We start from the raw sequence: 26043 nt of genomic DNA, 5'->3' as shown, positions 1-26043 counted from the left end.
ATATCTGCAACTCAGCATAGGCTTGATGCACAACCAATTTCTTTCGTTTTTAAGGTGCCACCAGCCTCTTTGTTGCTGTCATGCTTATAGCATTCCATAGCAGGAGAGCAGTGACCATGTGCAACTCCTGTCAGTCTCCATTTTGTTTTATCTTTTTAAAAGAAACAACAGCACAACCACTGCCAGCTTCCAAATTTTGAGAGACCCCCAGGCCTTTCCCTGCATCAGTGGGGCTCCTTGAGTACTTGTCTGGCTGCAATGGTGGCAGCAGCTGTTTTAATTTATCACTGCTTCCTGTGGATCCTGCCACCTGAGGTGGTCGCCTCATTTTGCCTCACGGGTGGGCTGGCCCTGTATTAGAGGAGCTACCTCTTCAGAAGTAGCAAGCTTTGTCCTGGAAAGCCCTCCCTCTCATCTCAGCTGTTTAATGCAGGCAAGGGAAATGACTTTGTACATTTTCAAGGGAATTGTTGTCTTCTTTTTCACATGTTGTAAGAGCAAAACAGAATTATGAGCTCCTTCTTTCCCTCTTCCTGCTCAAGGGCAAAGAAATAACCTCAGGAGCCGGGCTGTTTTACATTAGGAAAAACAGATGTAGGAAGCAACAGAGAGCCCACAATACTGGAGTTGTTTATAGAATTTCAGTTGTATTTTACAGGATATGGCAGCAGGAGAAATGGCAAAGTAAGATGGTAGGCTGGGGAGACACACATCGTGTGAGACACAAAGTACCCACCCCCGACAATGCCTACCTTTCCCCATATGAAAATACAAGTATACATCAACTCACAATGAAATCAATGGTGAATAAAGGCTAGAAACAGACAATTGTGTGTGCCCCCGCCCCAGAGTTGAAGGTGGTTTGAAAGAGAGGTTGCTCACTGTATGTGCTCGTTCTACTTCTGTCCATGGAAGGCTACATTCAGATATAGGTGACAGTGTCTTGTTTTCTGCTCTTGTGGAACTACCTATATAGGTACCAGTGTCTTTTTTTTCTGCTCTGGGGCAACATCCATTGTAATAGTGTGCAATAATAATTAAAAAATGGAGCCATATGGATAGGCACTGCTTACAGGATTTTGAAATGTTAGACTATTCCTGACCAAGTATGAAACAGATGGTGCATTTGACAGCTTGACAAGGGTAGGAGAGTGTGGTTTTGTAATCATTGTAGGGGTCAGCCAATCAGCACTCTGCACAGCCAGTTGGGTTGAAAGGAAGGAGGTACCCTCATGATTGTCACAAATGCTTAACAGTCAGGACTTTGTACAATTGGCTTCTGGAAAGAAGAACCAATTGCGCCAGAGCTTGATTCTCTGAGGAAATATCTACATCTGGCTAAAAATGTGTTTGTGCAGATCCACATCAGCCTAACCACTCTAGAACACCAACAAAATCAGCTTTTGTATTGTTTCAAAGTTTGGCTGGAGGTAATAATTGTGGAACAAAAGAAAGGTGTGTTTCTTCCACTAGAAATGGCCTCTCTTTACTTTCAACTCTTTAAAAAAATGTGCTTGCATATCTCCAGCTCAGTCTTTCGGCTTCCATTTCAGATGTGTAGGACTCCATACTGCTCCTGGTCCTGGAGATCAAACCCAGGAATCCGATCTCCGGACCCCCTCTTCTAGCATTCTGGAAGCACCCCTCACTCCTCTGCTCCAAGAGGATCCGGAGTGCCAAGACGAGAGGAATAGTTTGTGTGGTCCCAGTTTCTGGGTAGAAACATTGCGTCCTGGCTGAGAGAGGAAAGGAATTGCCGAAGGTTCAAGCTCCTGAGCCTGCCTCCCCAACGCCTTGCCTCATTCTAGTCTGAGCACAGCATCCCCCCTCTAAGATCAACCCCGAAAGGTATGGAGTGATGTTGCCGTGGGAGACCAAAGGCAGTGCCTGTGAAAGAAACAAAGGAAAGCAGAGGTTAGATAAATCCTGGGTCCTGGTCTAAATCTGAGCAGGACTTCTTGTATGAATTCTGTGCAAACGTAGAAGTTGCTATTATTGAAGTCATCAATTTGAGAGTCTCAACTTCTATTTAAGAGTGGGTGGGTGTGGGTGTGTGTGCGTGCGTGCACACAAACACACAATGCTATTTTTCTAGAAAAAGAGGTGCCAGAACTCACCATGGGCACCTCCCTTGTTTTCTTATAATGGCTATGGCGCCCACCTGAGAGGTGCCGGAACTGAGTTACAGTGAGTTCTGGCTGGAAAAAAAACGCCCTTTATATAAATACAAGCTTCTAGACCTGTGGATGGAAAGACAAGCTTGGAAGTGAATGGGCAATGCCTCGTGAAAGTGTCCCAACTCTCCTAGAGCACAATCCTCGACTCCCATCCACCTACCTTCTCCACATGAATCCATGTTGCCTTCCTTCCGTGAACTGACACTGTTGGGGCTCTCCATATTTTCATAGGAATCGGCATCTGCAAGGAGCAGGGGGGCTGGTCAGAGATGAAGCGACCCTGAATTCCAGTTCCTTAAACAGGGGCCTATGGGACTAAGGATAGTTGGCCTCACTGTTGGCCAAACATTTTTTAAAAGACTGACTATAAAAAAACCCAACAGATGTAGCTTTCCCTAATTTATAAGGAGAATGATTAGGAAAACTTGACCTGCTAGGTTTCTTCCCCTCATGTGCCCAGCCGCTCTAATCAACTGGTATAATAGGGATTAGAAAATGGCATCTCCCATTTTGCTTGGAGGAACAATCCTCAGAGGTTGTTCCTAACGTCTACTGACCAACAGGACTGAATACAGTATATGAAAGAACAAAGCTGGAAAACTTGGCCATTAGCTCTCCTACCCTGATGCTAACCCTGTCTGGAGATCCTTGGAGATTTTCTTTCCAAACTGCTAGATTCTATTTCCCTCTTAAGTTGCTCACAGGAGTTCTGTCCCATTGGCATTGATGCCTGCCAGGGTTCGGTGGCATGTGACTGTGAATCAGCATTTTGAATTTCCCACAGCGCCCCAGATAATATTATTGGAGCATCCCGGGGCATTATTGGAAATGGCACTCACCTTCCTCATTGCTTATGTTGGAATGAAGGTGGAGAAGCTTGCTTGAAGTGGGGCACAAGGACCCATTCATCTCTTCATAGGACTGGGAGCCTGAAGGGGCAGCAGAAATGTCACAAGCGGGACTGAATAAGTTATGCCAAGTAGGATGGCAGCTAAACAGAGCTGTAGTTTAACTAGCAGGAGCAACTGTTTTTTAATGTTTACCTGTAGATGTCTCACTGCATCCATCCTGCTTGTCCACATGGGGGTCCAGGGCCAGCTGCCTGCGTAAGTCTGGGGGACAGAGAGAGATACTAAAGGCCTGTGTCATATCAGATTGCCTCTACAGAAGTATTGTTACCCAGTCATTGTGCCCATGTATTCAGCACTGATCAAGCCCCATTTGGAATTGCTACACTCTGTTTGAACTGGGGCTATGTAGTCCCCAAACAATGCTAACAGTCCAACAAGGAAACTCTGAAAAAATCAATACCACTGGCAAATGGTCAGCTATTTTCTTATTTTGTATCTGCTTTTCACTCCTAACTTTTCACTCCTAACCCACTTGGACATCCAGCTCACAGGTAGGTCTTTGTTAAATGTAGATAGACAGAAGAACACCATACACTGTATGTATGCATTAAGATATATTTTAATTAACTGGTGTCTGTTTTTATGCTTATTGTGTTGTTTTTATGATGTTAGCCGCTCTGAGCCCAGCCTCGGCCAGGGAGGACAGGATACAAATTATTATTATTATTATTATTATTATTATTATTATTATTATTATTTGGAGGATTCAGGAAAGAGGCTCTTGATTCTTTGCCCTCTCCAAGCTCCTATCCAGTACCTGCGATAAGTCGGGCTGCACCAGGGGAAACAGAAACCTCTTCTTCCAAGTTCTCATAGTTTTCACTATCTGTGAGGGGGAAACACAGAAAGACTGAACGTCACCAGAGGAACTGAATGGCAGTCGGTTGTGCTTGCAAATATACTGAGGATGTTATTTTTATGGGGCAAACTCCAAATCCTCCCAGGCAGCTTTTACTCAGGGCAACAGCCATGCTAGAAAGGAAGGGAAGGGAGACGGTTCATAGTGTCGCCGTGGCAATTTGCAGGTATCACTTGGATTCCAGTTACTACAGGGAAGATGGCTAAAAGGGGTGGCCATGGCAAGCAGTAATCAACCACAAGAGCAGTCTCCTGAGTCAATGGAGGAAATGCTACTGCAGCAGTCATGTGCCCTTCCACATTTCTCAGCAAAATTCTGCAAGTTAGCACCGACTTCCCAGATTACACAGTTACAAGGGAAGTGTGGTTGTTCCGCTCTCCTTTATTCTCCAACACATTTTGAGATACACGCTCAGTTTATCCTTACACTTCTGAAATTAAGAAACAAAGCTGTTTATAACTCAGCAGCAGATTAGAGACTCTGCTTTGCATTTGGAAGGTTCCAGCTTCAGCCCCAGTATTTCCAGGTTCTGATCAATATATTGAATAATTCCTGAATTGTACAGACGGCCTCCTTTAAGGAAGAGTGTATCTTGAATGAAGGATACTGGATTTTCTAAACAGTTGGTATTTTTCATTCACACACACACGTGTGTGTGTTTGTGAGCTGGCTGCCCCTGTCTCTGCTTCCACACCCAGTTCCCGCACCTTCAGCAAGTGGATCTTGGACCAGGTTCTTCACGGAGTGCTGAGTATTGTTTGCATACAATGGGTCAGCTGTGGGTCACAAGCAAGCGGTTGGTGAGAAAGTAAGGTAAACAGACTGACATGACCCACCCCTCACCCCACACGGGTAGCTCACCACACTTCCAAATACCTGATCCCCACTTTTGGGAGCTGGACTTGGTCTCGTCCTTTCTGTTTTCATAAAGCGATACATCTGTGGATGGAAGAACAGTGGCTGTTGCTTAATGAAGACTGGCATGTGGTGAAAGGAGAACCATAGCTTCACACATGCGTCGCATGCAGAAACCCCCAGGTTCAGTTGCTGAAACCTTCCCTTTAAAGAGACCCCCAAGACAGCAACATGTCTGGGAAGAACCTCTTCTTGAGAGCCTGGGGAGCTTCTGCTAGCTGCTGCATGTGATGGAAAAGTTTGTTTTTGCTGGGCAGGTTGGTTCACCAAGTGTTTTCTTTTTCTTTTTCCCTGCTAGCAAATGGTTAACGAAAGGCAGTTTATGGTTGGCTGGGATTCTAGGAGGGGAGGTTGAAAAGGAGAAGATTTTGAGAGACAGTTTGTAGGTTGGGTTAGAGGTTGGGAGAATAGGTTGGGAGAGAGGGAGATAGGGAGTGAGAGGAGAGAGAGTTGGTTCTGGGTAGAAACATCCACTCTGAGGAATATATCACAAGCTGGAGAAAGTAGTCTCTGATCTTAGGGTGAAGGACAGTGTGTGGTGTCCTGAAAGAGTAACAGGCCAGGAATTAATGGGGAGGCTGAGGGTAAGCCAGGAAAGTAGAAGCTGGAAAGATATAGTCTACTTAGGTCTCATTCCAGTCAGGAGGGGAGAGATTCTTCTACGAAAAGAGAAGACTCCCAAAGCAGTTAAGATGGGTGTGGTGATCCCTTGAGTCTGTTACTTGGAGTACCTCAGGAGTAGGGTTGTCTAAGGGGTGTGTAATTGACAGGAAGTACCACCCTGTTTAAGAACCAAAGTATTAAGCGGCAACAGCTGTGCAACAACTGAGGAAGCACTGAGGTGAAGTAACATTATAATCTGAAGTATCCTGTTTTACCCACTTGTGCCATAAACTTCCTTTGTTAAATAAAATCTTTGTTTATTTGATCAAATCCTGCCTGAGATTCCAGATTTTTCCCTCACACAAGTCCCCCACAAGATAATCTGGGATAGTTTGTGGGAATTCGTGGAATTGATGTTCTGTGAAGTGGGTGCACTATATTTAAGTGGGGGTGGGCCAGCGGCAGGAGGGAAAGTGCCGTTGCACTGTCACACTGCAGTGTCCAGGGATACACCAGCTTTTGTCAACCTGTTGACCTTCAGATGTTTTAGACTACATCCCCCATCACTGGCCAACTGATGGAAGGTGAAGTCCTAACCATCTGCAGGGCAATAAGCTGGAACAAGAACATAGGAAGCTACCTTACATTGAGTCAGACCATTGGTCCATCTAGTTCAGTATTATCTACACTGGTTGGCAGTGTTTCATGCAGGGGGGTCTCCCCCAGCCTTGCTTGCAAATTGAACCCAGGGCCTTCTGCTTGGGAAGCGAATGCTCTGCCTCTGTGTTATGGCAAAGGCTGAGGTAGGCTGATGGTCTGATTTATTATAGGGCAGTTTATGAAACAAGGCCTATGGGGTTGCTGTGGTTCACATACTGTTAGTGGACTCATTTTGTCATTACAGGCATCTCACCAACGCTCAATATCTTTAAAGTGCGAATTATCTATTTGGAACCATTGTATTTGGATTATTAGAGAGATATATTTCTCCTGAACTGTGGAAATGCACAGTAGCCCACCCATTCTAGCCCGTTCCACATCTTTATACAGAAGGGAAATTTAACCTCACACAGTCACCAACACACAGCCCTCAACTCAAAGTCCTGGGAAACCTAGTCAAATGGGTGGGTATAAATAATAAATCATTATTATTATAAATTATTATTATTACTAGATCAGATATGGGGACTGGACCTCTAACTAATCCTGCCCACCAACGGTGTAGCTAGCCGCTTGGGTGCCGGGTCCAGCCCGTGCGGCCTGCAGCCGGGGGTGGGGTGAGCAGCCCATGGGAGCGGGGCCTCTCCGCAGCCTCTTCCTCAGCTGTGGTGCAGCTGAGGGAGAGGCAGAGGGCAGACGCAAGCTCCACGCTGCCATTTCAGGCAGTGTGGAGCCTGCAGGAGCCTAAGCTACTACGTCACTCCCAAGAGAGACTCGTGGCTCGAGCACGCTGCAGGCCCTGTGGTAAGTGCTGGCTCCGCAGTGCCAGCTGTATTTTGCTGCATTGTTGACTGAACTAAAAAGTTTTCATGAGCCTTATTATTATTATTATTATTAACTAATATTTTTGTTATTTTGTCAATCCCCCCCTCAGTGATGACACCCGGGGCATCCCGCACCCCCCCCCCCCGCAACCTCCTTCTCAGCCCACCAGACCTCTTAATCTGGGCCTTTCCCAAATCAATCCCCTTTTCGCCCAGGCCATGACCCTCCTTCTGCCTGTTACAGTCCAGAATGAGCTGCCCATTCAGGGAGATATGGTTTCCTCTCTGCACTGAGAAAGGACTCCCAAGGTAGTGCTCCTGTGATCAGTCTGCTTTCCCTCCTCTGAAATCCAGGATTCATTTATTCCAGGTCTTCCTCACTGGGCATTTCTCTCTCTCTCTCTCTCTCACCCACCCACCCACCCACCCACACCCTCCTAATTCTCAATAAAACTCCATTACGTTATGAAGCAACTCTACAAATCACTACAGTCTCCGCCGCCTGCTCTAACAAAGGCCAGCATGCTTGGGCAGCTGTACAGAGAGTCCTCCTCACCTCCCTGAGATGCTGAAAGGTTTTGGTTATCTCCATTTGCTCATAAAATGTGGGAGACTGATGAGTCGAAAGTAAGGAAAGGATTGTTTACCGTTCAAAGCCGCATCTCCCTGTTTCACTTCTTCCTGGGTGTTCTCGTAGTTTTCATCATCTGAAGCAAAAAAAAATTTTGGATGACTAGACCCACCCATTCTCTCTGCCTACTGTGCCCTGTTCTCTTCCATACCCCAATTTATATTCTGTTCTCTCAAATTTTATGCTGTGCTTTCTCCCACTCCACCAGCCCACTTTACTTCCAGTCACACAGCACCCAGCAACCATCAGTCACTCGGTGACTGTGACTCCTCTGCTTCTTTGGGCTGTGCGTCATACGCTCTAACTGGACCAAGTTCCCCAATACAGTGCAGCATATGGGGGACCTGTTATAGCTAAGTGGGTGTCACAAACAGGTTCAGGGGTCTATGCTGTTTCTGAGTTCCATACCCATGCCTACAACCTGCACTCTCCCTGTGTGTGTCACGGCAAGTGCAGAAGGATGTGGGTCTGTAGCAGCCCCTATGCTTTTTCCATCCTCTTATGCTGTCCCTCTCAAGCAACATACTGTTTCCTACCAGGCACATAGTAAGTCAGCCACCTGTAGCCTCTGCCATATTTATTCAGCCCATCTGAGTTAATCAGCAAAGGGTTTGTTGGGCACCCAGTTGACTGCAATGCATGGCAGTCACACAAGTTCATCCCAATGCCCCCACACCACTTACCATCTGACTTGAGCTCTATTTCACTGTCTGGATGTTCATATTCTTCTTCATCTTCATCTGGTGAGTGAGAGGAGGGAGAGAGAGAGAGATGTACATAAAAAACGATATTACTCTACTCATCTTACTGGTCTGAAATCACTGCACTCTTCTAGTTGACTCCATAAATGTTTAGGACAGGTAAGTAATCTCCAGTCTGCAGGCCAGTCTCAGCCTGCAAAACTATTTCTTCCAAATAATGGCCACCTGCCAATTAACTGATGACACTGGGTGATGGGTAGGTTTCAATACTGTTGGGTGCTGCTTCGCCAGCATGATAAGACAAAGGCTTGGATGAGGTGGTAAAAACCTGTTCCTCAAGTGTGCCACTTCAAATTGCAAGTGGGGGATTGCATTATTAAATCTGATTAAGTGGGAGTGGGGGGACAACATCCCTGCACATAGACAACTAGCCTGACAGGGAGAAGAGCTCCAGCATTAGCTCCCCACCCCCCGTTGTGCTAATTATATGTGTGCAGGGTTTTCCTCCCTGATGGGCATTCATTCAACCATGAGATTGTATGAAGCAGAACAGTCCAGGAGGAAGGTTACTGCATCATCTGCTATTTCTGTGAAATGGACCATAGTTCCTTCCCTCTTCCACCCACAACCACCCCCTTGCAAAACTGTGCTCTGAATGTGAAAGTGAGCAACACAGCATCACAGCTGTGGGATGCTGTGTAACAGCCTCAAGCTGCTGGGGCCAGTTGTGCAGCCATGCATTGTGCCCCACTTTGGGGCAGCATGTAGAGCTTGCTGTGCACACTGCCACCACTGCCACCAAGAGCTCAGCTTGGTGCTGCTGTGGGCTGGCTCTTTTCCCAAACTGTGTATTGTGTATGTGCAAAGCCTCTATGTCCTGCCCCTTGCACACTACAGGCACAGGCAAGATGCTCACCATGGCAATCATCATCTTAAATGAGGAGGAAGTGGGTCCTTTTCCTTTCTCTTCAAACAGTTCTATGTGTTTCCTGTGCTAAAACTTCTGCATTTTGAGAAGGCCTCCCACAGGTGGGGTTTTTTCACACTTGCGGTAACTATGGCTGTACTTTTCCCTCGCAGTTACAGGAAATTTGCATGTAAATGTTCAAAAACCTCCAGAACACATCTAACAAGTGAATGACAATGTTCATTTCAAAGGGGCTCATGAGAAGATTTGAGTATACGATGCTCTGCGGACCACATCTGCCTGCACCATTCTGCCCTATTTAATGGCACCCAAATCTTCCACCTCAGATGGCCTCATGCTTGGAGCCATTTCTGTTTAAGCCTCCTGTCTGAAAACACCTCCATTTGTTTTGCTCCTGCTATGCTTGAACTCCTTGCCGTGACCTTAGTGACACTAGCTTCACGCCCTGAACCCACTGCACCAAATTATGCATGATGGTGGCAGGCCTGTTTCTTTAAAAAATACATTTGCTCCAATCAGACGTCAAGCACTGCTGTGGGATTTGAAGCGTGAATGGGGTATGTGGGTGGGAGGTGCTGAACCCTCCCCTCTTGTCATTATGGCCCCATGAGAATCCCCTGCGTGCACAAATATTTTCTGCTTTAAATAAGACCCCACCCCATCCCTACTTTATGCGTAACTGAAGAAAACCCGTATCAGGCTTCAGTGTAATTTGGCTCCAATTCTGTCTCCTGTGTTCTGACTTCGACTCACAATTAGGAGAAATTTGATTCACTATGCATTTACACCCAAATCTATCAAGCCTGCACTTTCTGAAACATTATGCAAATCAAAACATAACCATTCCTCCCTTGATTAAAGAATGCATTTTTGTGCCTTTAGATCACCCTAGAGGGTTGATGAGAGCATATAGTCTAAATATTCACTAAGTTGCTGAAGGGCAATTTAGTACAGTCACAAAAGTACATTCTTTAATCAAGGGGGAAATAAATTCCAATTGTAAACAACACTTTTAGATTTGCCCTGTGATGTTATTCAGTATCACCACCAGGAATGAACAAATCTGTTGATTTTGTTTTCCCTTTTTTCCAGTCAGGCTCATTTTGCTGCACTTCTGCATCAGTTTGTGAATTTCCTTTTTAAAAGCCCTCCTGTAAATTCATTAGTAATTTAGTGTGCATCTTTCCTAATATACACATTTTTCACAGATATATGCATCTTGATGTCTTCTTTCCTCTAATACACATATTTTGCACACATTTGTTTGGTTGGGGACTTTACCACAAAATTTAGAGAAATGCATATTTCAAACCTCATGGTTTATGTGTTGTTTCAGAGAGTGCAGATTAGGTAGATTCTCATGCAGCTATGAACGGAACTAAATGATTTCCCCATCCCCTAATAGCCATTCCATGATCTATGCACTTTATGCAAATGTTCACTCCTCCTTCATAATTCTGTTTCTCCTCTAACTACAAACAACCTTCCACCTCTTCCCCCGCCCCAAACATACCTTCCATGTTGGTGGTATTGGGTAGGATCTTTCCTTTCTGAAGCAGCTGACAGCTACGCCTTGGACCCCCGTCTGGCAACACATTCTCGTAGGCATCCACCCGCTCACAGACTGTGGGAGGGTGAGGGTAAAAACACAAGCTCCATCTAGATACAATTCCCATCCACCCACCCACCTAGGTGACAACTTACAGAGGTAGCCATGTAAATCCTGCTGCCTCCCAAGACTAACATAATGCACATCAATCTCAATTGAAGCAGACTCTTGTGAACAAAAGTTTTTGGCCATAATAAAACTGTTAGTTTAGGGTACCACCAGTTTCTCAATTGCTATACCTGGCCATCTCTGGGTAAACCAGGTCTTTCAACAGTAGTAAGGTAAAGGGGCCCCTGACCATTAGGTCCAGTCGTGACCGACTCTGGGGTTGCGGCGCTCATCTCGCTTTATTGGCCGAGGGAGCCGGCGTACAGCTTCCGGGTCATGTGGCCAGCATGACTAAGCCGCTTCTGGCGAACCAGAGCAGCACACGGAAACGCCGTTTACCTTCCCACCGGAGCAGTACCTATTTATCTACTTGCATTTTGATGTGCTTTTGAACTGCTAGGTTGGCAGGAGCAGGGACCGAGCAATGGGAGCTAACCCTGTTGCGGGGATTCGAACTGCCGACCTTCTGATCGGCAAGTCCTAGGCTCTGTGTTTTAACCCACAGCGCCACCCACGTCCCTTCAACAGTAGTAGCAATAGTTAATTAATAAATAAGTTAAAGACACCCCAAAGGACCAGAAAAGACTTTTTATGTACGGAACAACAGCCGCTCAGATGCTCCTAGCCCAGAGATGGAAAGAAGACAAGGTCCCTACCAGAAAGGATTGGCAAACCAAGCTGTTGCACTATGTCGAAATGGCAAAGCTGACTGGAAAACTCAGGAACCAAGAGGACAAAATTTTTACAAAAGAATGGGGGGGGGGATTATAAGTTATCTAAGAGACCGCTTTAAGCAGATGGAAACACTGGCAGGATTTTTATTTCACTTGTAGTGTAACCATTACCATGGACAATATGGATTGATATAAGAGTTAAGAGTTTGGAAGAAGATGCAGTTTTAAATGTTTAAAATGGAGCTCTGGGGGGGGTGGAAGTCATGAGATTCGGAGAAATCTCTGTATATGGAGATATATATGGATTTTTATAACTTTGTATTGGAAAAATAAATAAACAATGATAAAAAAGTCAAAGAATGTTGTTCTGGAACCTGGCGCCACTTCTGCTTTCCCTCACAAGAAGACAGATTCCTGCCCAGAAGCTCAAGGAATGAAGGGGGCGGGGTTGGGGTAGTAAGTCATTAACTCATTAACTCACCATCTTCATTTGCTGCGGGTCCCACCAGAACCCCATTGGAAGCACGTGGCCTGTTCCTCTTGGCACAGAAATACCTTCTAGAAACCACAGAACAGTAAAATAATGAACGACACCAAACTATGAATTCAATGCATGTTGCCTCGAAAATCCTTATTGGGCCCAAAGGCAGGATATATATATTATTTTTTAAAAACCACAAACACACAGTAAATGTATAAACTGACAACACAGGCTTTGCGCCAGATTCTGCGAACTTCACTTGGAAAAGATTGTTGGGTACCACCACCAATGTGCTAGGAATGCAGCTGAGATCCCCATGGAAGTCTGATCATCCCATGGAGAGCCCAGGAGAACATCTGGTGGCAAAAATGGCTGGACATGGCAGTGGTACCATCAGGGTAGGGCTCAGGGCAAATGTCCAGAGCCCCCACATTGCAGAATGAGCAAAAGGGTCCCCAAATGCAGCACAGCTGGCTTTCACATGCTGAAGCAAGTGAAGTATAGTACCTTGGGTTTCAGATGCTTCAGGTTACAGATTCCGCTAACCCAGAAATAGTACCTCAGGTTAAGAATTTTGCTTCAGGAGGAGAATAGAAATCGTGCAGCGGGAGGCCCCATTAGCTAAAGTGGTACCTCAGGTTAAGAATAGTTTCAGGTTAAGAATGGACCTCCAGAACGAATTAAGTTCTTAACCTGAGGTACCACAGTAATAAACATCAACCTTCCAAAGCCACCCCCGAAACAAACACAACATATTAAGTCTGGAGTCTACAATTACCAGACGGAACTACTGGACCTTGGAAAGTCTGTTGATGGGTAAGGAAAAGGCCCAGAATAAAAATACATCTGCAAGTAGGTGGCACCACAGCCAATGCAAGAGATGCACCCAAGGTTTCAAATGCCCATTACCCTCAGACAGAATTTGCCACCTCCCATCCCAGCTTCTCAGAGATGCTTAGTCCAGTACCAGATTACCCAATAGGCAGACTAAGGACTTCCTCACACTTATCTTTTTACTCCAGTCTTTCCAGGCAGAACTCTGCACTTTAACGCTCTGTGTTTGGGCATTTTGTGTCTTTGTTTTTGCTCCGCATTTTCCCTACAAAACCCCGCTCTTTGAAACTCGGAGCAAACATCCATTTGCTCCAGAGCAACAACAACAACAAAAAGGGCGCTCGAACAAGGAGCTTTAAATCACAGATCATGCCTAGAAAGAGCTGAGTAAATGCAAGTGTGGATAAGCCCTAGGCTAAGGTTACCAGACGTCCCCGTTCCCCCTGGATTTACAAATCAGTCCCCATAGAAAATCCATTGAAGTTGAAAAGTGTCCCTGGATTCATTGAAAAAAATCTGGTAACCTTACATAAAAATATGGTAACCTTAGTAGCCTAGCCATGCATTTAGGGTACCAGCAAAGCAGGGACACACACACACACACACACACACACACACAAGAAATTTGGTGTTTGTTTGTTTTTTAAATAGAAATTGACATTTTATATTTCAATAAAACATTGAAGTAGTCCTCATGCGAGAAAACAGACCTTTGTTAGACTTTCTTACACTCCACTTACATACTCTTTCTCTGTTTCCCTGTTCTCTTTTTATGGCTTATTCCAACCTAAACCAGGGGGCACCCTTCTAAAGTAGATGGAAATGATGCGATGAAATCAGATCCTGCCATGTGTTGCAATGTATGTTTTGTTTTAATTTTTTATTTTATGGTTTAGTATTTGCTTTTATTTTGAATAACACAGGGGAGCACCATAATCTTTTCAGGGTTCGGGGCCTCTAAAGGTCTTAATCCGGCCCTCATTTATTCTTCCCATACCCCACATCCCACCTCTGGTTCCAGAGGGGTTATCCAGAGATCCCCTCTTCTCCAGTGCTCTCTTGTGGGGAGAGAGACCACCCTCCCAGATTCTCCCTCCACAGGTTATTTATTACCCATGGTCTGCCTACTAATGCTCTTGCACTCTTCCCTACACCACTACTTACCTCCGGACAGGACCCTTCAGCTTCATCTGCCTACGAACACGAATGGCTGAAATGAGAAGGATAGAAGGGGAACACATTAAATATAAAAAATCCTTTCCCGTGCAGCCACTGTGACATATTGGTCTACATTAATAACATCAGATAGGCTAAATACCTGGGTTGTCACTGGAGAGCTCTTATTTTACTGTAGCTGAACTGCTGTTTGCAAATATTATTCAAAGGGAGCTACTAGTTTTAGGCTGCTAATAAACAGTGTAAGTGTTGTACCAGAGGTGCCTAACTTTTTTTGGCTTGAGGACTGTGTTAACCTATGGTTAGCGCCCTTTCTCAATGCTGTCTTGCAAAACACTTTCCTGTCACATAATTCTACAGTGTTTCAAATCATTGTATTATTAATCACGTAGGGACGCAGGTGGCGCTGTGGATTAAAGCCTCAGCGCCTAGGACTTGCCGATCAAAAGGTCGGCAGTTCGAATCCCTGCTGCGGGGTGCGCTCCCGCTGCTCGGTCCCAGCGCCTGCCAACCTAGCAGTTCGAAAGCACCTCCGGGTGCAAGTAGATAAATAGGGACCGCTTACCAGCGGGAAGGTAAACGGCGTTTCCGTGTGCAGCTCTGGCTCGCCAGAGCAGCGATGTCACGCTGGCCACGTGACCCGGAAGTGTCTCCGGACAGCGCTGGCCCCTGGCCTCTTAAGTGAGATGGGCGCACAACCCCAGAGTCTGTCAAGACTGGCCCGTACGGGCAGGGGTACCTTTACCTTTACCTTTATTATTAATCACTAATTTCAGAAGAAGAAGAAGAAGAAGAAGAAGAAGAAGAAGAAGAAGAAGAAGAAGAAGAAGAAGAAGAAGAAGAAGAGGATTTAAGAAAATAGACAAATCAGGGAGGGGAGCCACAAAAAAACCTTTAGCATCACAGTAATGGGTTTATGGGATCAGTCAGTAAAAACATTTTTTAAACAAACAAACAAACAGAATTGGGAGAATACAGTGAGGGACATGTAAGAGTGCTCAATAGTTTATTTATTTTAAAACGATAAATCTGGGGAGCACAAGAATCATTTTCAGGGGCCAAAAAAGACTAGAAGAAACTCAATAGGGCCTAGAGAAAGGAGGGGATGCGTGTTGTTGTTAGGAAAAGGCTGGACAGACAAGGGAGGTTTAGAGACATGGGGGCAGGCTCCCCATTCTTGCTCTATTATGCTGTTGTTTTTAAAAAAAGACAATTCAAATTTCATTTCAGATTAACAGAATATTAACAATCACACAAGAGCTGTATATCACAATCCGCCACCACACAATCCTTTTACAAGTCGCTCATTGTAATGACACCTGTCACAGCAACCATTCCACATTTAGTTCCTCAGCCCCTTTCCAGGGCAAACCCTCTCAGCATGAAGTTATTGTTGGGTTAACATGCTGCTTAAAAGGACAGAATATGTATTTACATTGGAAGAATTACTGCTAAGCTACAAGACCAGGAAGATGAGTTGCCGGAAGAATTTGGCCACCCACTTCTGTGCTTGATCTTGCCTTTGTTCCTGTACTTACCTCGCCGGAGCCACAGGAAACAGAAAAGGCAACCAAGGCAGGCAATCATATGTACCAAGGCCGCAGTCCAGATTATCCAGTGTTGGGCTCCTAATTGTAGCCAAGCAGCTTGTGGGGGAGGAAGAAAGAAAACAATTAACTGGAATCTCTGTTTATATGCATGTCTTTATTATGGCTGCAACTCAATTTTAGCTATTCATCCTAAGAGTTTCAATTGATTCAACTGTCAGTTTAAATCTGTAGATGGATAGAACCAATACCGTATTTACGTGAATTTAATGCACCATCAAATCTAATGTGCACCCTAATTTTCGTGACATAATCTGTCCAAAAAAGGTGCGCATTACATTCAAGGAAATATGGTATTTCTAAAGCATGAAGCAGGCTTACTCTGTTCTTAGGTAATACATACATGTGTTCTGTTAAGTTGTGGGTGAACATATCAGACAACACAGCGATTCTTCAAACAGCTCTTGTTTATTCACAGGCCAGAACAGAACTGAGCTGAAGGGTTCAGCCAGCCTGCTTATATAGAGCTCCAATAGAACGCAACAGTAACCATTTTCCATAACTATCCAATCACTGAACGTCACTTTCAATCCCTTATTTGCATATATGGACCTGAACTATCTACAGTATCCCCCTGCTGGCCCAGGGTGAGAACTTCAGTACAGAACATGTTCCAGGAAGCATCAATGACTAAAACGCAGCAATGCCATTCCCCCTGTACCACTACTGTGTTTCAAGTCGCAACAGCACATTGCTGTGCACACCAGAGTGAAGAAGGGTTTGTAATATGGAATTATTATTTATTTTGGTTGCAGAACTTTTCCCACTGCAGAACTTGGGGCTCATCCACACTTGGGTTTGTCCCGTGATTTCCAGGCATGGGTCCGAAATGTTTTTCTTTTGTCCTGCCACTTCCCCCAGGAAAACTCACTGTTTACTGTTGAATCAGAACAAACATCAATTGGGTTTTCTGCAGATTAACATTTGTTTGACATTCAGCAGTAAACAGAGTTTTCCTGGGGGAAGTGGCAGGACAAAAGAAAAAAGGTCTCAGACCCAGGCCTGGACATCAAGGAACAAACTGAAGAACTCATGGGACAAAAGGGAAGTGTGGGTGAGCCCTTCGAGGCTTCCTATTTGTTTATGTATGTGTGTGTGTATGTATATAGTTCCCGCCGCCCCCCCCCCCCATATTTCAAAGTAAATATTCCATAGTGGTGTTTATTTTTAAAAACTTCATCAACATTGCACTGGAAAAAATTTAAATTTGGAAACATTTCTGATCTGAAACTGGAGATTTGGACTTTGCAAAGACGACCCACATTTCAAATGCATACAAACTTGTCCCCCTGTTCGCCTTCGCCCACCTGGCTTTGCTGCCACCTCCAGCTGAAAATGGTGGGCCTGATCCTTCCACTGACAGGTGTAGTTCCCAACATCTGTGGATGTCACCGATGGCAGCATCAGAATTATGTCATTGGTCCTCATCAACAGCAAATGGTTAGTGATGGAGCGCCATAGCGACACGGTCACCAGCACAGTCTTTTTGCCCATTGAATCGTGCTGAATCCAGAGGAGAGTCCCATTGGTCCAGTTCCTAGGTATTGGGGCATCACAGGGGAAAGATTCCATACCATTTGTAGGATGTGGGGAGTCAGCCTGGCGCCCTATGAAAGAGGGTAGTGAGAAGTTGAGCTGAAACACAGTTTTCTGCAATTTTTAAATATTTTTTTAACAGCTGATGTTTTCCAAAATTTCCAAAATGATTTTAAAATTCTTGCTAAAAAAATAATGATGATGCAGAGGGGTAAGACTTAGCGATACATTTTAAAGGAAGCAATATGTCAACTGAATATGTCTGCCCAGACGCCATCATCTTGGGTTTTGCAAAATCCCTCAGCTGAAAAGCATCCAGCATTACCCAACCCCAGCTTGTGAAAGAGAACCACACAGCGGCACGTCTGCTATTAGGCTTGTAAGGACCGATCGAAGGAATGCAAGGCCCTGGGTGCCACTGCTGTCAGAGAAGAAGAAAACCATCTGAGTCTTTGAGCAGGGTGGGGGTGGGGACTCCCAAATTCCAACGGGATGTGGAGCTACATGGTGAGCCATGGGGCCTTCCTCAGTCCAGAGCTGAGAAGGAACTGACAGAGCAAGCTACACACTAACTGCTTCCTATCCACTCTCACTGAAGTTAACATTGACCCATTGAAAGGTGCCAGGCAAAAGCTTTCCTCCCTGTCACACCCCACCCACCAGCTTTTGGCCCTTAATTTGAAGGGTTACTGTCAAATGCTGTTGCGGTTGCTTGAGAGTAACCAGGCAGGATTCCAACCTGTCTTTTACAGGCTTTATTTTGGTGCAAACTATTTCCAGTGAAGAGCGTCACAAGTTCATGTCTGGCTCAATCGCTAGCAGAATCTGGGAGTGGTCTGTTTTTGTACCTCCCCCAACATAAAAGTTTCGTCACCCCCAGTCTTTTCCACCCCTCCCTGCGCCTCAAACTACGGCGCATGATGGGTGACGGCAAGAGTGTGCCTCCCTCCTCTCCGGCTTGCTCAGGCGCGGTGTTAAGGCTCTTGCTAGCATCCTCTGGTCCTTGAACCTCTTCCCCACTGGAGGCGGGGCTTCCCTCCTCACCGGAAGAGTAACTGCTTCACAAGATTTTCGGAGGCTCCCTGTAGCACACCTACCTCTCTATCTCTTGCCTTTGAGCCGATAGCAGTTCCCTGACAGTTACCAAGTACTCGTGGACTTTTAATGGAGCAGGCTCTGTAAGACCGGTCTGCTATTTGTATACTGAGGTCCAGCTCCGAGGGCCTTCTGGCAGTTCCCTCACTACAAGGAGTGAAGTGACAGGGGACCAGGCAGAGGACCACCTCAGTAGTGGTGCCTGCCCTGTGGAACCCCCTCCCATCAGATGTCAAGGAGATAAGCAACTATAGGACTTTCCCAAGACATCTGAAAGCAGCTCCGCATTGGGAAGCTTTTTATGTTTTCCTGTCTTGGTTGGAAGGCACCCAGAGTAGCTGGGGCAAACCAGTCAGTTGGGTGAGGTATATCTAATAACTACCTTAGATCTATTGATTTCAGTGGTATTGATTTTCAGAGGAGTAGAACTTAGGTGGATACAACCTGCTGTATTGGTGTTGTATTCACCACTCCTCTCCCACCTCTGCCATTCCTCTGTCTCTCTCCTCCCTCCCTTGCTCCAAAAGGGAAGGTGGTTGAGAGATTAGTCAGGTGCGAAGGAGGCAGAAGGGCCAGCCAGGGAGTGAGGCTGCTAGCCATGGCCACCAGTGCCAGTTGCAGGGTCCCTCCAAAGCCCAGGGGGTATGGGTCAGTTCCCCCAGTTCTCCCCCACCTTCCCCACGGAGCAGCCCTATCCAAGCCCTTGGATTCTACCCCACCAATTGGCTCTCCCATCCCTACACCCACTGACCTTGGACCCAGAATTTTGTCATTAAAAAGCACATTCACAAACACACCCCAAATCCTCAGTAAAACTACCAGGAACCAAACAGAAAAAAGCCTAAAAACGTACAGTCCCGGAAGTCCTTCCCCACAAATGTAGGTGTACTTTAGCCACAGCCCACCAGGCCTTTATGAGGTGGGGGAAGGAGTAATCCACCCCTCGCCCAATTTCCTAGTGAAATGTAGAAATACAACTTGGATGTGATCTCACAGGCTTGTGGTGGATAAAAGCTGCTGTTACTACCCGAACCAGCATCTCTCATGCTGTCTTTCACTTCCTCTTCAATGTCCTCTGGGTCTTTATCACCATCATCATCATCATCACCTGTAGTAAACAGACCCAGATGAGCAACCCAGCCCATTGTTTCTCAGCCCAGACAATCTGCCCTGCCCACTCTTGTCTACCCCACCCCCACCCCCTACATTATGCTGTGCTCATTCCGGCTGAACAAGCCCATCTTGCTTCCAGTTACAGGTCCCAACACCACTTTGTCTAGAGGGCTGCAGCTCCCCTCCCTCCGTGTAGTGTGATTGTGTGTCACAGAACCTCCAATTGTACCAGTTTCTCCAGCATAGCATTCAGGGGTTCTGTGCCAAGTAAATGAGCAACTGTAGCAGGTACAGACTTTTGTGCTGTTTGTCAGCCATGGGGGCCTGGCAGTTCTTAGAGCAACATATACCGTACATGAATGCATCCTCCAAATAACAGTGGTGGCAGCGATGGTAATAAGAATAGTATCTGTAGAGTTTGGTTTCTGCTTTTTACCGCCATCTTAACTGCTCACCGGTAGAGACGAGTGAATCTGCCAGTTTCGGTTTCTCTCAGTTTCTCATTCTGCCAGTCTTAAGTTCTCCATATTTCCACATCACACAAAAAATACATTAAAAAAAAATCCTCACCAGCAAATTTCTCTTAACACGCACATTTTTGCAAAGCAATATTCCCAAACATAATGCAAATTTTAATGCTGTTTTCACTAATGCACGCATTTTAATGCACACTTCTCAATACTTGGCTGGAGAAAAGTATTGTGATATTCTGAGAAGTGTAAATTTCAAAGGAAGGTTGTGTTTCAGTTCATGAATTGTTTCAGAAAGTGCAAGTTAGTTGGTTCGCCATTATTATTATTAGTAGCAGTATTGATTATTAATTGATTGATTTAATATCCCACAACTTCCTCCCAAAGCACCCCAGGGCAGCAAATGCACCATGATAAAACACTTAAAATACCACTGTATCTAAAAACCATTCCAATTCAGATATAGACTGGGAAAGATCTCTGTTTAAAAGGCTTATTGGTAGAGGAAGGTCTTCAGTAGGCACCAAAAAGACAATATGCAAACTCAGTTTAATTTCCCCTCACCATACCTACTCACCTGTCCATGTGAGTGTGTGGTTCTTTCCTGAGATGCCATTCCAGCTGCAGGTAAACCATATGCCATCTCGCCTGGAGATGCTGTAAAGGAACAGACGCCACTTTTCACCCAGATTTGCCTCTGAGTGGTTATACTTGACATGCACATACGAGAGTTCCTTCCCAGACGGACCAAGCCAAGTCAGATTCAAATCGTCAGAAGCCAGTGTGTGGTTAAAAGTGCAGGGCAGAAGAACCGCCTGGGTCTCTGGGATTTGGGAGGAAAACATCAAGCATTTCATTTTTTGTTATTCCTTTCTTACACACTTTTCAACTTAAAACGTTTCCAAAGTGATAAGCGTACAGTTTGAGCAAACAACCACCATCTTTAATATACAGCCAGCTAAAACACTCATAGCAGCAGCAAGCTTTTAAGACAGTGAAAATTAATTCTTAAAAATCTTAAAGCAGCAATAAAAGCAAGCAAAACAGTCATTTAAACAGGAAAAGAAACAGCTTTTAGGGCCAAGTACAGAGAGTGAGGCGGCTCTCTCAGGCAGCTGGTTCTGAGTGACATGAAAAAGCAGCAAATGGTTAGTTATTTAATTTGTTGTAATCTTTACCGGCAGGGAGAGGGGCTTGTAGAATTTTACGCTTGGTTGGCCTTGACTTGGGCAGAGAGGTGGTGGAGGCAGAGGAACCATTTACTGCTTAGTCTCAGGCAATGAAATGTTTTGGGCCAGCCCTGTAAAACCACCTGTGCCATCATTGTCCAACCTTTCATTCAAGCTCATTAAGTGAATCAGAGTTCAGGCAAATGGCAAGGCCTTAACCTCCCACCTAAAACAGCAGTGAAGGTACCAGGTAGACTTCCTTGGCTGGGTGTTTCATGAGCAAGATGCCAACATCGCAACAGGCCCTCTCCCTGATTGCCTCCTGCCTCACCTCTGAAAGCCAAGGTGTCTAGAAAGAGACCTTTGAGTACCCAAGACTGTTTTCATGGCACTAGGTAGGGCTTCAGGGACCCATCTCCCAGCCATAAAGTATGAAGGCACATTCCCAGGACCAACAATACCTTCTCCTCTTGCCTCTGTTGCCCATGCCGGCAAACGTCAAGCCATGTCAACTTTCCCTTTCCTAGCCTCATGAGCAATATCACAGCTCCGCACAACTGATTACTTGCTTTAACAGCTGAATCTCTGATCTGAAGCCTTCCGGTGATAAATAGTGACAAGGCTTTTCATAGCACAAAGATTTAAATAAATGACACAGGCTTTCAATTTGGAAGACGCAACAGCAAAGGAAAAGAGGATGAAAACAAGCAAATTCAGGTGCCATGGACCTTTCCAGTTACCAGCTAGAAGCTTGCCTGCTTACTATTCCCAGATGCTACCAGCTGTGGTCAGGAAACAGCATTCTGCACATCCTCAGAGGTACTCTTTGTTACTGCTACCTTGGTGGTCCTCGCCTGCCCGCCCACCACTATATCTGAAATCCATCCCCAAAAACCTCTGTCTCTTGCCTTCCACCATCCTCTCCCATCTGCGGGACCCACCTGTGGCCTGGACAACATCGGTTAACTCTCCTGGCACTCCAGTGGCTGCTCCCAACCAACCGAGCCACAGCAAAAACAGGTAACGCAGAGCGGGTACCATAGCCTCCCTGCAGGCAGCCCCACTTGCACACCGATCCATCCCACTGGGCAGCCAGGCAGAGTGAGGCCCAACAGGCAGCCCCAAAGGGGCGGTAGTTTGATGACTAGCTGCTTTGGCAGAAAAGGGGGTCCCTGGAGCATGAAGTTCCCACCATGCTCCCCTGAGGGCTGAGGAAAGGAAGGGCGGGGAGACTATGTAAAGCACAGAAGCAACTAAGAAGAGAAGCTTCAGCATTAGACCGCTTGTTCCAGGCTTCCTTCCTTCTTTCTTTCTTTCTTTCTTTCTTTCTTTCTTTCTTTCTTTCTTTCTTTCTTTTTTCCCCACAATTTATAATTACACTTTATCTACCCCTAGATATCTGAGGCAGTTCGCAATGTAACTTGCTGAAACCAAACAAAAATGAAGGTGACAAAAGGTGACTTGTTACTATTACTGGTGGTGGCGATGAAAGAAATAATCACGGCGGGTGATGTTCAAACGAGTTCCACTCAGAGGACCCACTGAAATTAGTGAGCGTGACTAAGTACCAGACGTACACTGAGTAAAACTTAGTTGAACATCACCCAGCAATAATAATAATAATAATAATAATAATAATAATAATAATGTTCCTTCAGGCAGTTGGAGATCTCTTTGGGAACTTTTGGCAGGAGCTCCCTGGTCTGGTCTTTTCCATGACAACTGAGATGCTACAAGCTCCTCGCTATTTTCACCTCCGAAATGTTGGGTATTTGTGGGTTCTGCACACTGTCGCAGGGCAAGTCATGAGATAGAATTAGACCATTGTCTCAGGGAATAAGAGCAGGGGGTGCAAATTGTTAAAAAAAAAACCCAAACAAAACAAAACTGACGCCCTCTTTACTTGCCTCGCTGCTGGGCCACCTGCCTGCCAGCTGAACCAGCTAAAAGTCTTGCTGAAAATAAGCTAACAGTTTAAATTTCCAGAGACTTTAGATTTGTAACGTATTTCAAGCTGATGTAGAAAAAACCTGCTCCTTTTCCCTTATGGGGTATCCAAGAGCCCATATAGAGTTCTTGTGGGTTCCCTAAAAGTAGGAGAAAATAACAGAGGCTAACCAGATAATATTGAGAAGCAAAGCAGCTAGTAAGCCTGATCCATATTAAACTGTTGCAACAGGGTGCTCACAACCACATGCAGGAGGCAGGAGGGTCCCAGAACAATGGTGCGCAAGCCCTTATATAGAGTTTTGAAATTGCCCACCCTATAGCTCAAGACTACTCCAAAAAACATCATACATACATCACAGAAGGAGGCATTCTACAACAGAAATCCTGTCTGCCAGGATACCTGACAATGGTCTCTGATTGCTTTACTTGGGCAGCCCTGCCATTCTTTTGTGATGGTAAATACTTTAATTCCTTGAATCCAGCCACAGGCTCTCCCTATTCATACACAAAGACGCCCTAAAGAGAGAGGCTTTCCTATTTCCTTCCTCCTTGCAGAGGAGAAACATTTGAGGTCAATTTGGGAGAGTCAAAATGGCTTCAGGATTGCTCTCCTGTACTATTTCAGACATGTGGTTTATATAATTATGTATGTCTTTGTCTTGTAATTTTATGAACATTTAATTTATATATTTGAGACCTTAAACTCTTATAACAAATGGGAGCTTCAAGCCGCAGTGTCACAGGCCCCTTTCTCCTCCACCTTGCCCAGAAGGCCTCACTCCACGGAAGGATGTCCTCCTTGTCCCTTTCTCACAAGCGAGGCAGGAAGGAGGGGGAGAGGAGAGTCTATTTCTGCTGCCGCAAAAGCAACAGTTAAAACGAAACAAATAATTGGGGCGGGGAAGCCAAGAATGGGCAACACCAGCACGGTGAGGAGGAGGAGGAGGGAGGGGAGAGGCGAAGAGTCACCTTCTCCCTCAAGAGGTGCAACAGAAGGCCCTGCACTGTAGAATTGCTTTTGTTTTAAAAAGCAAAAGAAAACGTTTGTGAAGGATGTGGCAAGATGAAAAAAAGAGGCATCAGAAAGAGCAGCAGGGCCTCCACCCTAACGCCAGGAGTTGGAGCTAGATAAACACTAGATAAAGATAATGTTGCTGCTTACATAGCATACCAGGGACTTCCTAAGACATTTTGCTGAATGATATGTGTTGTAAGAAAAAACTGCTCCTTACTGCTCCTTTTCCCCTTATGGGGTATCCAATAGCCCGTATACAGTCCTTATGTAGGTTCTCTATCAGTAGGAGAAAATAACAGAGGCCAGCCAGAGAATATTGAGAAGCAAATATACAGGATCAAGTTTAAGGTGCTGGTTTTAACCTTTAAAGCCCTATACGGCTAGAACCCTCGTACCTACGGGACTGCCTCTCCTGGTATGTCCCACAGAGGACCTTACGGTCTTCAAATAAAAACATCTTGGAGATCCCAGGCCACAGGGAGGTTAGACTGGCCTCAACCAGAAGCAGAGCTTTTTTTTCGGCCGTGGCCCTGATCTGGTGGAATGCTCTGTCACAAGAAACTAGGGCACTGTGGGACTTGACATCTTTCCGCAGGGCCTGCAAGAAGCTGCTGTTCCGCCAGGCCTTTGGCCAAGGCACAGTCTGACGCTCTCTCCTGCTGTAACATTCATAGAACTCTAACCCGGTGGCTGCCATTAATTTGATTATGAATTGATTCTAGAATGTATTTTAATTAATTGACTGTGTGATTTTATGTACAGTGTGCTATTGTTAGCCGCTCTGAACCCGGCTTTGGCCAGGGAGGGCGGGATTCAAATAAAAATTTCTTATTATTATTATTACCGTATTTTCCGCTGTATAAGACGCACCAGACCACAAGACGCACCTAGTTTTTGGAGGAGGAAAACAAGAAAAAAAATATTCTGAATCTCAGAAGCCAGAACAACAAGAGGGATCTCTGTGCAGTGAAAGCAGCAATCCCTCTTGCTGTTCTGGCTTCTGGGATAGCTGTGCAGCCTGCATTCACTCCATAAGACGCACACACATTTCCCCTTACTTTTTAGGAGGGAAAAAGTGAGTCTTATAGAGCAAAAATACGGTATTTGAGTTCCTATAACAATGTGTAAGATTTTAAAAATTAGATTTATATACCGCTCTTCATCCAAAGGTCTCAGGGTGGTTCACAAGATAAAAACGCACGATGGAGGTGGCAAGTGGGTTGCACTTCCTGTTTCACCTCGTGCCAAAATAGGGCACGGCATTCCTGAGCGGTAACATCGGTGCCACTGCAAAACAAAGCAAACCAGCAAACAACTAAGAACATGCAAAACACAATCAACATAAAGCAAGTCATAAGACTCCTTCCTACAGGGCTGTTGGTGGTAATTGGCCCTTGGGCTGGGGGCAGTCACTATCAGACTCCCCATTGCAGTGTACTTCCATTCTGGTGTAGGGATGGGGGAGAAATTGTGTTCAGTTCACACTTAATGGCAAGCCTGCCTCATTCATACTTTCTGAAACAATACGAGAACCGAAACATAACCATTCTTCGAAATTCACACATTTCTGAATTTGCCAATGCGTTTCTCTAGTCAATTGAAAAAAATGTTTAAAATAACTTTTGTAAAAACAAACAAACCTGATGGCCTGCCCAGGCCGCGAAGGAGGAGCTATTTATATAGCCAGTGCCAGATTTATGTATAGGCTAAGTAGGCTGAATCCTAGGGTCTATAAATCTAGGGGGCCTCACCAGCTTGCCCGCTCCCCAGCAGGCAACCTCGCCTCTCCCAAAATTGCAAACCAATACTTCATGCGAGGGCAGGGCAACTTGGGCCTCTAATCTAGGGGGCCTCACCAGCCTGCCATCTCCCCACTGCCGCAGTCCCCCTCTCCCAAAATTCGAAACCCAAGACTTCATTGAAGGGCAGGGACATTCAGGCTCAGCAACTATGAGACTCAGGGCTAGCCAGTGGGGGCCCAATTTGAAGAAGTGGGG

The 26043-nt window shown here is 45.5% G+C and overlaps 1 protein-coding gene and 1 long non-coding RNA gene across 7 annotated transcripts; one reads left to right on the top strand and one right to left on the bottom strand.

Annotated features, from left to right (window-relative positions):
- Positions 1 to 631: 631 nt before the first annotated feature.
- On the bottom strand, positions 632 to 25776 carry CD19 (CD19 molecule). 6 transcript variants are annotated; one of them, XM_081884917.1, is made up of 18 exons: positions 25687 to 25776; positions 25200 to 25333; positions 20490 to 20735; positions 19324 to 19437; positions 17006 to 17305; positions 15630 to 15737; positions 14080 to 14125; positions 12082 to 12158; positions 10723 to 10833; positions 8264 to 8320; positions 7597 to 7656; positions 4809 to 4886; positions 4655 to 4723; positions 3846 to 3914; positions 3221 to 3289; positions 3017 to 3106; positions 2338 to 2418; positions 632 to 1887 (listed from the first exon to the last, which is right to left on the bottom strand). In XM_081884917.1, exons 2-18 carry the CDS (start codon positions 25207 to 25209, stop codon positions 1805 to 1807), a joined length of 1668 nt encoding a protein of 555 aa, XP_081741043.1. In that variant the 5' UTR covers positions 25210 to 25333; positions 25687 to 25776; the 3' UTR covers positions 632 to 1804. The 6 variants fall into 6 exon arrangements, with proteins under 6 accessions (XP_081741043.1, XP_081741044.1, XP_081741045.1 ...); XM_081884918.1 differs by lacking the exon at positions 25687 to 25776 and having other exon boundaries at positions 25200 to 25370; XM_081884919.1 differs by lacking the exons at positions 25200 to 25333; positions 25687 to 25776 and adding an exon at positions 23729 to 23960 and having other exon boundaries at positions 20490 to 20569.
- Positions 4895 to 5795, top strand: LOC309354656. Its single transcript, XR_014162369.1, has 2 exons — positions 4895 to 5253; positions 5286 to 5795. It is a non-coding gene; the product is annotated as an uncharacterized lncRNA (long non-coding RNA).
- Positions 25777 to 26043: the final 267 nt, after the last annotated feature.

Source organism: Podarcis melisellensis (assembly GCF_964234715.1).
Source record: "Podarcis melisellensis genome assembly, chromosome: 13".
NCBI lineage: Eukaryota > Metazoa > Chordata > Lepidosauria > Squamata > Lacertidae > Podarcis > Podarcis melisellensis.
Note: the sequence above shows the minus strand (reverse complement) of the source record. Positions and strands in the feature narration are given on the sequence as shown.

Coding starts and splice junctions, on each gene's coding strand:
- CD19 (XM_081884914.1), bottom strand. CDS start 22,356: ATGCTGAAGCTTCTCTTCTTAGTTGCTTCTGTGCTTTACATAGTCTCC. Junction 3,915..4,654: donor CCAAGATCCACTTGCTGAAG/GTGCGGGAACTG, acceptor TCCCCCTCACAG/ATAGTGAAAACTATGAGAAC. Junction 1,888..2,337: donor CATGGATTCATGTGGAGAAG/GTAGGTGGATGG, acceptor TTTCTTTCACAG/GCACTGCCTTTGGTCTCCCA.